Source organism: Chaetodon auriga, chromosome 19 (genome assembly GCF_051107435.1).
Source record: "Chaetodon auriga isolate fChaAug3 chromosome 19, fChaAug3.hap1, whole genome shotgun sequence".
Classification (NCBI taxonomy): domain Eukaryota; kingdom Metazoa; phylum Chordata; class Actinopteri; order Chaetodontiformes; family Chaetodontidae; genus Chaetodon; species Chaetodon auriga.
Window position 1 is genome coordinate 18,470,769 of NC_135092.1, and position 13,741 is coordinate 18,484,509.

Here is a 13,741-nt window from a genome sequence, read left to right on the forward strand (position 1 = left end):
AGACGGGGATGGACTACAGAGAGTGTGAGAGAACGTGTTAAAAAAATAGTCTGATATCCAGAGAGTTTCGAGGGAAAGAGGCCTTGGAGAAACTTGTAAAGTACAAAACAAACCTCCAATACAACTAAGCTGCCTCAGTTAGCCTCAGTTTTTTTTCCATCACTGAATTTGTGAGAAGACAGAAACAGCAATTGTCACATAATCACCGACAAATCTTGAAAATTGCTCTTCAGCTTTGTTTTGGTTCATATGCAGTGTCTTTCTTTTAAGTGTCTTTCTTTAATCCTCCCCACATGTTAAACTTGCGCTCGCTCTCTCTAAGCCGCTCTCGCTCGGGGAATGGAATCTGGCAGGCTTCTCACAGGCGTCTATAATGTGCTAACATAAGAAATCAATCAGACTCACAGTATTTCTGCAGCCCCTCGGCTCACATTAATTGATTGCAAATGTGTTGAAGATGAAGAGGGAAAGTCTTTAGCGCTGCGGCGAAGGGTGGTCGAGGGGAGTGGATGGCGGAGAGGAAGGACGTTGGGAGGTGAGTGGGAGGAGCGAGCAAAGAGGAGGGGTCTGGCTCTGCTGACCTTTGTTTTGGTAGGCTGACGTCGTTCACCTCAGGGTCAACGCGCTGTCTGTCATCAGCCGGCCAGGCTGAGAAAATGATGATAAGGTATTTCGTATTTTAGATGACTGCGGTGTGTTTGCTGTGTGCTGTGCTTTTTCCAGTGTGTGGGGCATGACAGCCGCTGTCAGCCCAGAGGGGGATAGGTCAGAGGTCACCTCGATGGTGGTGGCAGAGATTCCCGCCAGACGCCATCAGTAAACTAACCTGAAGGACAGTTCATCAAATTTAATCAATAGATTTGCGCACATGGACATGAATGTTTCATTTTTTCGATTATCAAACAAATATGGATGAACAGAGTACAAAGAGCTGCAAAGACCAGAGTTCGATTCCCGCGTGAAGCAAATAAACAAACACTTTTCTAAATCTCACCAAGTAGCTTTGGTGCCTAATCCGAAGCTCCGCAAACTTTATGTTGAAAGTGTAACAGGAAGTTGCATATTTATTTTTCTAACTTGACCTTGAATGAGATCGATGTTGGACGTGGTGCAGGCTCGCAAAATACTTCCAATTAAAATACATTCGTTCGAAATCTATTTCACAAACTTCTGTGAGACGTTGTTGAGACATAAAACCGACTGCTGCGTGTTCTGCATGCGAACGTTCTAGCGCCACGGTTGTGTCACGCAGCACTTCAAACTTTGACTCAGCTGATTCATGAGTATCTCTGTTAAAATTAGGGATCTTTTTTAAAAATCTCTGCTCTTTTCTAAACAAAGCGATTACCATATTAAAGTGATAATTTGTACCTAATGCGTTTTGTACTGGCTCTTTGACTGTTGTTACTGATTTGAGTCACTTTGAGGCATTTTTTTAAAACTCAAAACAAATTATCTTGCCGTTGCCACTCAATTATGACTCAGAGCAATTTTATATTTCATGCTCACACGGCTCTTGAGGGATGCCAACCAGTAAAATTTACTTTCTATTGAATGCATCTCGAGAGTGAAAGGCTTGTTTATCCATTTTGGAGAAGATGACTGTCAGAGGGGGGAGCAAGAGTAAGTAAGAGCTCAATAGTAGCTTGGTGTATTTATATCATGGGCATACACTTAGAAACACCGAAGGGGGCTGATGGAGATGAGGATTGAAGTGGATTACTGAGCTAGGACAGCACCACTGAGAGAACAAAATCTTGTGTTTATAGGCTTTCATGAGACACACGAGCGGTGAAACATACGTCTGCCCGTGGCCATATGCAGCTCAGCAGAGTGGCTTTGGGCCTCCCTCTGCGGGGGCTGCAAGGCTGATTGAAGGGGTTAAAGAGGAGATTAAAGTGATAATGTACATCTCTAATCCCCAGCACTTTCAGAGGGCAAAGAGGCAAAACTGCCTGCAACCGCGGAGCCGGACGCGAAGATGGCGCATCGGTGGCCGTCGGGGTCGGCTGTCACCATGGCAACAGATTATTCAGAATAATTATCTGCCATATGTGCCTTGTCACAATTAGAAGTTGGCTGTGAGCTGGGTCACAGGTCAAACGCTGATCAGAGTATTGGGAGCGGTGGCGGACGTAACCCCTTATTTATTAGAATGAAGTTCATCTTGCTTATCGCTTCTGTCACTCGAGGCGCGGCCACACAACCTGCACTCCGAGCAGATGTTCTCCGAGATGTGACGCTACGTCACTTTGTTGCAGTGACTTGCTCTAAATGTCACTGCACACTGTGCATACTGAGCTCTCAATAGCCTGTTCTTCAATAATAGATCTTACAAAATGAAAATCTGGAAATGAATAAAATGGATTTATGATTTCAATCAGAATACTAAGCTTCTTGAATCGACTTTTTGGCTGAGTAGCGAGGAAAGGAAATGACTATGTGAGGAGAGTGCGCAAATGTGAGCTGACACAGGCTCAGGGGAAAAAAAAATGAAAAACTTTTGTGGTTTGTTCTCCCGACCAAGCCCTCCATTAGGAGTCCAGACGTTTTAACTCATCACTGCAGCTCTCCCGCAGGAGTTATACAGAGAATGCTTCATTTCCCATAAAGCCGTGTTCACACTAGTACCCTGGGAAAAGCAGCAACAAGGTGCAAAGTGGTTTATCCATTATAGTGGATCATTTATTCTGTCACTTTGGCCCATGTGAGGAAAGTCATTTGGAGTAAGATACCTCTCTGTTGTTGCTGTTTAGCATCCTGTAAAGCAGAAATGGCAAAATCATCCTTCAAAATCACTGTTAATTAATTCTGAAAAGTTATAGGAAGTAAAACAGCTGTGATTTTAACAACAGCTTCTTACTTTCTACATATCGTCAGACGGTAGACACATGGCGCCGCCTGCAACAAAACATCCCCAAGTCAGCCGTGGCAATCTCTATTCAGATTGCGTCTCCGCTTCTAACTGCGGATTTGGTTTGAACCAGTCTGAAGATCCCTGGGGAAGTGTGAAACGTGACAGCTTAACCAGTTTTTAAAACACTCAGGATACCTCAGGCTTATTACTGCAAGCTGTCAGACTGTGTGAGATGCACAGTGACACTGTTTTTCCCTGATCAAATTTGTCACATCATGCCAGGCAGGATCACAGGGTGGAGGCCCTGCTGATGTGTTAGGAGAGAGCCTGGATATGTTCAGACAAGCTACTTATGCTTAAACACCAATTAAGCCCCATACACTACTTACATCTATGGTCTATTAGATTGTCACCCATCACTATTAGGAGACACTTGAGGCCCTCTGGCATTCTGGGAAAATAATTACATTCTTTCCTGCGTCATAATTACTGCCTTGAAAGTGTCTCTTTCGAACACTAACAAAGCCAGCTCTGACTCTTTCTCTGTCTCCCCGGTCCTCCCTCCCCAAGCTCTGCCTTTCTCATCTCTCGTCTGTTGTCTCTCCAGACACTAATGAAGTGGTTTAATCTCGTAACTCCAGAGGAATTGTCAGCAGAGGACCGCATTAATTAAGTTCTTGTGTGTATTCCTTTTAAAGTTTCCACATTTCCAGAATGGGCCGACCATATAAACATGTTTACCGACATCACTGGCTGTTGTTGTGCGACTCGTGTAGAATTGGCATCGTGAAGGGATTAGCGTGTGTTTTGGGAAATTTAGCTGATTAGTCAAAATGACTCTGAAAAGTTTGATAGCGTATTGATTTCCCATTTGCAACTTTACTCAACTGTATAAACACACGAATCCAACAAATCTTGATTCCACAGTTGCAGGTATTTGTAATTTTACATCATGGTGACGGTGTGATTTATTGCCGTTTATTGCTGGTGTTGATCCTCCAACATCATAATTAACGCTGCTCCAGAACCGTCGTTGCAACTGAACAACTACCTTACTTTTTAGTAACAGGTTTATCTCCCTCGTCTCAGGTCGGTTTATGAGATCACGAGAGAATCATGGGATCACGCGGTCGGGTATACATAGCGCATAGCTTGCCTGTTCCAGACCGTGACTGACGTTAGCACTGGCTAACCACACTCTGCTGGTCTATTTATGCACTCGGTCTATTTTGATTTAGTCCTTGCCTTCTTCACAGTGTTCATTTGGATTACACTTTCTTTGACATTGCCTTACTGCATTTGTGGAAAAAATTGACAGTTGTGGCAGTTCCTTTTATAAACAGCCAGAGAGCAAGCCACTGCTTCTGCTCTCATATTTGCCAGCTCCTGAATCTGAGGATTCAGACTGTTGACTTAAGATCTTAGCTTTTCAGAATAAAGTCTACCTCCGTTTTACATCTCTCTCCTACACCTCTTTTGTATTTCACCAGCTTATAGCTGTCACAGTTCTTTTCTTATTCAGACAATAGCATATGGCGCTTTATACCAGACTACAATTTGGACCCCATTGACTCTGCCTTCATAAATTGTACAATTGTGCAATTGAACTTTTCAAAATGTTCTCCATTATATCTCCCAGTCTAAAGAAATTTGAGGATTTTTGCCATATGAAGTATTGAATTGCTGCATACTTTCTGGTTAATGTAACTACACCGGATTACAATGTTGCATTAAGCAAGATGTGAATCTCGTTTCTGAACAAGCTGAATTCAGAACTCATTAAATTCACCACCAGTTTCTGAGCAACTGCATAAAAAGGACAGGGAGGGAATCATCTCATGAACCACAGGTCAGCATGACATGAGATTTGGCAGGTACATTAATTGGATGTGGCTTAGTTTGTGATACCCTCAGGTGAGTTTCTTCAGATATGAGGGCCAGATTGATTATAGTCGAAAAGACTTTAAAATACATTCCTCACCAACATGCATCTTAGTGTGTGTGTCTTAATTCACACACTTTCTGACATAAATGGTTTCCATGAAAGCTTTGTATTTGCTTTCCTAATGAAATGGAAAGTAATGCATAAGTGCTTGCAGCTATCTTTTGTTTACTTACTTAGTAGGTAGAAGTGTCTCATGCATAATCCCTTATCCTTTTTGTTTTGACCAGCTGCTATGGCGTGACTGCACTATGTAAACGCATTATCTGGCAGTTAGTAAGAGGCGCAGTCTTTTATATTCACCTGCCTTTTCTTTTCATTATTTCCAAACTAAACATTTTCTCACAATGACACCGAAAGTATCTCATTTCCAACAAGTTGCACAATTTCATAAACATTTCCGTGTTGCCGATTCCGCCTCTTGAAAAGTCAGTGATCAAACCCCCACACTCTGCATCAAGAGGCCCCTTCACGATGCACGCGTCCCCTCATTCTGCCGTATGTACTGCACTCATTGACCATTGCTTCTGAAGGGTTATTTTGCACAGAAATTTAGAATGCTTCCATTGTAGTGAAGGCCCTTTTGAGAAAATTGCTTTTGTATTTAGGAGTGGTGCCACTACCAGTAGTACCACTACACTGCTGGCACGCGGGTTACCTTTGTAACCGCTAGCTCGAGTCCAGTCAGAAACAATGCAGTTACAGTCACTTCACAATGATAAGAAGTCAGCTTTACTGATGGAAAAATGGCTTCCCATTGACTTTCATGATCAGAACCCAGTCAGAGTGTGTGTAGGGACGAAGTAAAAATGTATTATTGTAATACTTTATTTCATCTTTTTATTTCAAGCTTCATTTCTCAGAATAGAAAGCTTAGAGAGGTGAGATATTACACTTCATAGGTCAGGGGAACTGTTTTGTTTGTTTGTGATACCACAACTTTGGTGTATGATAGGAAAGTTGAGTTCATATAAAAATCCATGACCTTAGAAGACCAATATCCACTGCAGCACGACCTCCCCTCAGGGGGACGAGTGAACACGCAGCACTTACCACCCAATAGCACTCAACCAACACAACCTTTAGTCACGCAGTACAATGCACGTGCACACACTCACACTGATGCAAATACTTGCATGTTTCACATAAATGAAGCACTGCACGCGCGCACGCACACACACACACACACACACACACACACACACACACACAGCCATAAACAGTGTGAGTAAAGGAGCAAACACCACATTTGTCTTGCACCATCAGCATCAAAATCTGATCTCTTTGCCAAGGTCAAACTGACAAGATGTAGGGTATCCCCTGCACACAAACACAGTCACAGACATAGACACAGACAGACAGACAGACAGACAGACAGACAGACACACACACACACACACACACAAAACGCCACCCTGATGTGCCACTTGAGCCACAGCCATAAGTCATTCTGCAAGCTAGCTGTTCCATGAAGTGTAGACACCAGTATCCATAACATGCATGTATTATTTATGAGTGCTGTATGCTTTGCACATAGTGATGTATGCAAATGTATACATTAAGGAGAGGCGACTCTTCATTTCTGCCTGTTAAAGGAAGTATCTGCCTTCTTATCGCACTGCTATTAAAATAGCAAGGCTGTGGGGCGGAGATCCATCTTGTCTTTTAATGGCATTTCTGTGTGTGTGTGTGTGTGTGTGTGTGTGTGTGTGTGTGTAAGTTTTGTGACTGCAATTGTGTGTCAGGGTCTGTGTGGATCTTATGCGTGCGTGATTGTGCTGTTGCACTTAACTGTGCTTGCAACTGCAATCAGGACTGTAAGTGGCCTGCAATTTCAGAAGGAGGAATTGAAGTGGTGACTGGGAAGCAGGCAGAAAGAGACTGTGAAGTTAAAATGCGAGCCTTCCTTCATGAGAATCATTTTGATTATTCCTGACAAAGGTAAAGAAAATCGCATCATAATTACCTCCTTTCTATTTCATGCAGGAATGAGTGTGTGCATTTAACAAAGATATCTTTGTGCTTGTGTGTGTTGAAGCAGCATCAGCAAGGTGGCCATTCGGTTCTTAAGGACCCTCGCAGTGCAATAAGAATGTTTTTACTGTCACAGAAGTGCTGTTTTTGCATTTCTAAACTCCCATTAGAATACATTTTCGCCTGATATGTATGTATGTGTGTGTGTGTGTGTGTGTGTGTGTGTGTGTGTGTGTGTGTGTGTGTGTTGATGCATCTGAGTCTTTCGGCAGTTTCTACACTCTTACTCAAACCCTCCTTACTCGGCCTGAGTCTTGCACATGAAAGTTTAATCTCAAGTCAAGACAAGTCAAGTTTATTTGTATAGCCCAGTGTCATATTCAGCATGTGAATGGCCACAACAGCAACAATTTCTGACTGGGAAAAACACAAAAAATGGGAGGAATAAGAAAAATCCTTAGGACGGGAAACTCAAACAGGGATCCTCTGTCTTCAAATGGTGAGGATGGCAGGAGCAGTGGCTGGGGAAAAGGCAATTAGAAAATGAAAATAAGTTGTTGTAATTACCACAAGATGTAGTAGACGGTTGGGTGGTTGAGCTTTTTTGAACAACTATTGTACATGTTTGGAGCCCTGCCATGTTTAGGCTGTAATGAATGAACATTAGCAGATAAGGGGGCACAAGCGAGAGCAGTCCCCGATCATCCTGTGTCCTGAGGGAAGAGCAGTAACTATATATGCCGTAACACCCATGCGAAATTGAAAGCCCTCTTTCAGTCTTGCCGTTTCACTTCACGCTCACAGAAGCAGCCATTCTGACCTCACCGCGATTGTGTGCTTTATAATAGCGGCTGCGGTGATATGTTTCTGCATTCCGGTGTGTGCACGCGCCTCAGGGACGGTGGGTGACAGACTCGGCCCCCGTGTGTGGCCGATTGCAGTGTGAGCGCCAAGGACAAGCAGTGGAGGGTAGAGCGGGTGATTTGTCTCTTAGGATTGAACTCATCTCCCTGGTCTCCCGCAGGCCTCTCCTCCCTCTTTCTCTGCATGCTGTCTTATTTTGAAGGTGAAGCGCATTTCTCTCTGTGTTTGCATGCACCTGTTTTAGCTGATGCAGCTGATTGTGTTTTGAGAGATTTACACAGTTCAGTGTTGCACTTGAGGACACACCTACACACTGAAGACATTCATATTCATATGCAGATCAGCTAAAAAAGAGAGGGTAACAAAATCCACTTTCCCTTGAGCCATATAATGGACCTGAGGTTATAATACAAATGAAGAGCTCATTGGCAAAAACAGATAAAAACCATTCGTAAAATGAATAAACAAATACTAGTTTGATTGATATTCCCTTGACTGCACAATAAAATAAAACACGATTTAGGAAAATAAATCAAAATGGAGATGAAAATGAACCTTTCCAAAACAGTGCCACTTCCTGTATATGTCTACTTGTATTTTAAACAATTTAACATAAACACAGCCGTGCATTGCTCCAGTGGAGGCCACTTAACTGCCTGCTCTAATCGTGCCATGTTTGGATGTGTGTGTGTTTGTTCTTTGTGGCCAGAGGGCAGTCTTGATAAGGTGTGTTGAAAGAATATTTTGTTTACACCTCCGAAATCGCTAATCTCTGAGCGGATGCAACCAATCAACAAAGGAGAAGATACCCTCCGAATGTAGAAACTGACAAAACATCCTCAAAAATACCCTCTTACCTGGTTATTCATGCTGTTTGGCCAAAAAGCAACTGGAAAGGAAATATAATTTGACAGAAGGCATAGATAATAGACCATAGATGAATCTGCCATTATAGGATGTCTCAAATTACCTGATGCACACATTAGTATTACCAAATCGCAGCAGTGTCCCTCCTGGTACCCTGTATAACCATTATTTATGTGCCAGTGGCCAAGTAATCCAAAAAAAGTGTCCAGCACTGTCATCAGCCATCAGCTGTGGAGGGAATAGTCCCTTTGAAGTCTGCAAAAGCTGCCATACTGCCCATCACATCCACAGTGACAGCGTCCTCTAAAATATCCAAACTCAAATCTCTGTGGTCTGCAGAACGGAATAGAAATGCTGGCAAAGTAAACACCTCTCTCATCACATTCAGCAGGCTATGCAACAATTTTCTGTTTGCTATTTTTTTTATATTTCTATTTAGGTTTATGAAGGAGGTTGTCAAGGTTATGATATTATTTATCCAAACTGTGCGGTCCTAAAGGCCAGTTTCTTGACTTTGATGCAGAAAACAACATTGCAAATTACACTCATTTGTTCTTTTGCCTTTTTGGTAAGGGTTAGGGAAATATTGTGATCATGAGGAAATGAGATTTGGGGCTAAACCTGGAATATTAGTGCTGTAAGATACCGTCCATCTGCTCTTTGGCGCAGCTTGTTTGCATTGGTGACCCTACGCTTCAAACTATGCAGGGCCTCCTGGAGGTGCTCCTCTAGTGTAATGTTTTGTTGTGCCGTCACAGTCAGGTGATGTAGTAGTAACTCAGTAACTAAGAAATACACTGTAGATAAGGACAAATTATTGGAGAACGTGGAGTATCTAATGACTTTCTAGATCTAGTTTGTAAATATCTATGAATCTCCGTATTAAAGATTGATATCACTTCCTAAACGACACGTAACCAGTAACTTATTATTGCTTCCTGATTAAATACAGTCAGTTCATACCAGTGACTATTTTAGTAGTAGCACATTTGCTTGACTCCACTCACAAGTAGGACCTGACTTTTTAGTGCAAATGCATCATTGGTTTAGGATTTATTAGGCAATTATGCAGTAGTTCATTAGTATGTGAAAAATGTACCAAAGAGGATTCCTGCAAAAAAGTTTTTTTATTGTCAAATTCGACAAAGATGTACATTACACTCACTTCCAAAAGCTTCATCTGTGTTTGTTCTGCAGTCCTCGATTATTAGTGCATTTCAAAGGAGATGTGTTGGGTATTTTTTTTTTTACTAATACAAAGCCTCATGGATAGAGATCATAAATCATCAACATGTCTGTGTTGAGTAATCTCAGTGGAATATCTGGGTGAGACAAAGCCTCCAGTGACTTCTGAATTTAAAGATGTTCATTCATCATTTATCTGAATGGCTTCTTAATTTCTAATGGCAGGCGGGAAATCCTCCACATTTATTCTGTCAGGATGCTGCAATTCATCCACTCATTCATTCATTCATTTGCTGTTACCCCTTCTCTCTCCTGGTGGCTTTGAGAAAGCACGGGGATGTCTACACATGACACACACTTAACAACATAATCTCTCATATGTAACACAGATGAGCTGTGTAATTTCCTTCACAGTGGTGACACAGTGTCCTTTTGCTTTTTATTCTGCTTCCTGCTTCCCCTGTTTCACTCCTTTTCTCATCATTCTGTCAGTCTTAGTCCCCTCATTTAGCAGTCTGCAAGTCCTGTTAAATGATCAGTAAGCCCACAAGTGAATATATGCAAAGCCTCTTCCACTCCATCAGCTTAGTGAGCAGTAGGTTTTAACACACCTTGCTAAAGTCCCTGTCTCACACATGCACACACCCCTGCACACACGCACCCACAAACACGCAAAGATACTCAGCAAAGAGAGCAAATACAGTCCAAGAACAACACATTCGAACAATCCAAGTATTCTAAGATAGTGCTGGGAGTCTTGCCTCGAAGATTTACGTCCTCATATGCACAAACACATAGGTGCACTCATTCAAAAAGAGCGCACGTACGCATCCAGTCACACCCAGGATAAGTCTGAGCCCTTCCTGTCTTCTAAGACGTGGCTCATCAGATAGGATTCTGCGTGTAAGGTCCAACCAATAAAAAGCCCAAATATTCTATTAAGTGTAAATCCTCTCCGCTGGTGGAGCTTGTGGAGTCAGATTAGGACTAGACAAACACTGCCAAGCAGTCATGCCCGCACCGGGAGCACTGCCAACAAGAAGCCCCACAGATATTGGCATGTCACTGTGTGTACGTGTGTGTGTGTGTGTGTGCGTGTGTGTTTGTGTGCACAGGCAGCAAAGAACCCCAATGTGAGCATTAGCAGGCAGGGGGATGAACAAACTAAAGCTCTGATACGTGCTGCTCTGTGTAATGGGAAGACTGTGTCAGAGATCTAAGCTGGTTGCAGCTGCAGCACACAACCTTTGTTCCGTGCGTTCATATGTGTGCGTGTGTTTCCATGTTTTCTATCTTTTAGCCTGCCTGCCTTTGTGTCCGTATCTGTTTTGGCACCTTTGAACTCGTGCAACAGCAAAAAAAAAAAAAAGAAAAAAAAAAAAGTCACGCACCTATTTTTATTAACAGGTTTTCTACATACAAATTCATTCCGGTTTACTTGTACTTGCTGTGTAGTTGACTTGTTAGTTTGTTTAGCCGCATCACTGTGGAGCCTGTGTTTATTTAGTAATGGTTGCTGTGTAGCTCCTCTGTGTGCTGCAAGCGCAGACAGCTGCAATGTTTTAGGCAGAACAGACATAGATTTCTATCGCTGACCCTAAGGCTGCTCATTAGAATTCAGCACACCTCTCCCAAATCTCCCTCCATCTCTTTCTCCCCCCGCCTTAACTTTTTCTCCCTAGCCGCCTCCCCCCTCCCCCTCCCCCCCCCCCCCCCTTGCTGTCTTACACATTGGAGGAGAATGCTTGGAGCAAAGGGGTGAACTATTGGTCAGCCATCATAACGGTAACTGTGTGAGCTGCATACACAGCGATTCACACCCACTGATATCTGACAAAACAAAAACAGTCGCTGCTGCACGGCTGCATGCGTGCACGCGCACACAAATACTTTAAAACCTGCAATAATATGATACTAACACTGAATCCAATGACTGCTGTGTGAAAGGGGTCGCTCAAAATCTAGTGAAATCAAAGGAATTATCACCCAACTCTGCAGCTCCAAGGAGCTTTTAAGCCTCTAAACTTTATTTTTTTGTTAAGGCCCACGCAGGTACTGTGTGGTTGCGTCTGATCTGCTCTCATTAACCCCCCGTAGGCAGCTGTTTCCACATACAAAAAAGCTCAGATAAAGCCAAATTAAATTACCTGCCGGCACCAAATGGCAGCCACACAAAAGTGGCTGAAGAAAGCTGAGCTATTACCAGCTAATATTTATCTCAAGCATTGTCAGAGCCCAAAACAGAGGTAAAAGGAGTGATCATTGAGCCTAGATTACGTCAGGAAGACATAAACACGACTCTAAATAAAGTTGCTCTACGTCTATTGAATTTGAAAGTAGGCAGTTGTTTCCTAAAATGTCAGACATCCAATGTTAGTCTGCACCAAAGTGAGCCTGTTTGGTGTGTTCTACCCCCTAGTGGTTAGAAATTGAATAACGCAGCTTTAAAATGACTTTTGCACTGCTGCCGGTGATATTAAAACATGCAGTCTCATAACAAGTGTAATTTAGCCTCACATACACACAGGCTCACAGTATGACCCCACACTCGGAGAGAGAACATAGTCTGATACAGTTATTGCTAATGTTTGCCGCATCTGTTCTTAAGCAGGCAGTGCATGTGTGCCCACATGTGTGTCTGTGCGCGCATTTGTGCTGGTGTTGTTGTCCCAGGCTAATTGAACAGCCCCACAGTGGGAGCAGCGGTGTTTAAGGTCACGGAACGACGTGCTCTCCTGGAACAGTTAGAAAGCCCCCCCACTTTCATAATGACTCTGCTTTTATCTGTGCAGCAGCGAGATCCACTGCCAGACAAGTTCACACAGAAGCACAAAAAAGGCACATACAGTGGAGTGGAGTTCAGATATTGTATAGGCCTACAAGCACTCACATTCACCTTCATATGTGAGTGCTTGCTTCTATACACATGCTGTACCCACTCGTATTCAATGAAATGCTCTTTTTTATTCTTTTCGTCTGGAGTAGGAGGAAACTCAGTGTACTGAGGGTCCTGTAGTTCCTGGGAAGACGTATTGAGCCTGTCATAAACTATTGAGTTCAGTGATACCTTTGAGATGTACAGATGTCCGTTCAGATCCGTCTATGTCAGTGTGCAGTTATGTGTGTAGGTGGTTGTAGTTTATCAGCCTCAGCATCATTTATCTCTAAACAGTAATTTTATCACAGATTTGAGGGTCTACCTTAAAAAATACGCTGCGCCCGCTGCTTTGATTTTTCAGTTGTTCAAGCACAGATCCAAAACCTTTGTCTCTCTGTGCGTGTTTGTGTATGCATGCATGCATGTGTGTTTGTGCGCATGTGCCTGCATGCTTGATTGCACATGTGACTTGAACAAACGCCAACACTGGTGGCCCTGTCTGTTTGTCCCATGCAGACGTTCTGTGAGTGTGTGCCCAGCTCCTCCCAGCTCAAACATCGCTGGTCAGACTCAGAAACTGCCAGGGAAACGCCGGCCAAGGTAAGGCCCCCGTCACCACGACGTACTGCATACACACACGCGCAAATCCATGCACGCACACACCACATGCCTTTGTTTCATGGGTTGTATCAGAATTGCATAATTAGTGATAGCAGCATTAGGGGCTTTGTTGTAATTGACGTGGCATGCTGTTAGACCAAAAATAATTTGAGCAGTTTTTTGAAATGTGCTAACTGTTCACCGTTTGTAACCCACCACTTGAATCAGAGTGGGGTTGCAACTAACAGTTATTTTCAGAATTGGAAAAATGTCTTTTTCCTCACATTAAAAATAGCTTATTTGGTCTGACAAACAGTCCAAAACCAAAAGACACTCAATTTAATATCACAGGAGACTGAGAGAACCGGCAAACCTGATATTTGAGAAGCTGGAACAAGTGAATTCCTGGAATTTTTTGCCAATGACTAATTGATTATCGTGTAGTGGGTGGGACTAGCTAAGTTAGATTTTAAAGTTGTTATAGACCAGAGATACACAGAAGATAGGCTTGGGAGCCCAATATGCATGAATACTACGGAGAAGGACACACAGTTAAGCTTTAAATGAGATATTG

At 42.9% G+C, this 13,741-nt stretch overlaps 1 protein-coding gene across 2 annotated transcripts in view; it reads left to right on the forward strand.

The window, feature by feature from the left end:
* The window catches only part of fibcd1b (fibrinogen C domain containing 1b), a 95,419-nt gene that overhangs the window by 14,093 nt on the left and 67,585 nt on the right, over positions 1 to 13,741 (forward strand). The window contains exon 2 of one of the 2 annotated variants that reach the window (XM_076758335.1): positions 13,084 to 13,167. The exons of the other annotated variant lie outside the window; for it this stretch is intronic. Coding sequence (XP_076614450.1) covers positions 13,084 to 13,167 — 84 coding nt within the window. The remainder of the gene's footprint in view (positions 1 to 13,083; positions 13,168 to 13,741) is intronic. 2 annotated transcript variants of the gene reach the window in all.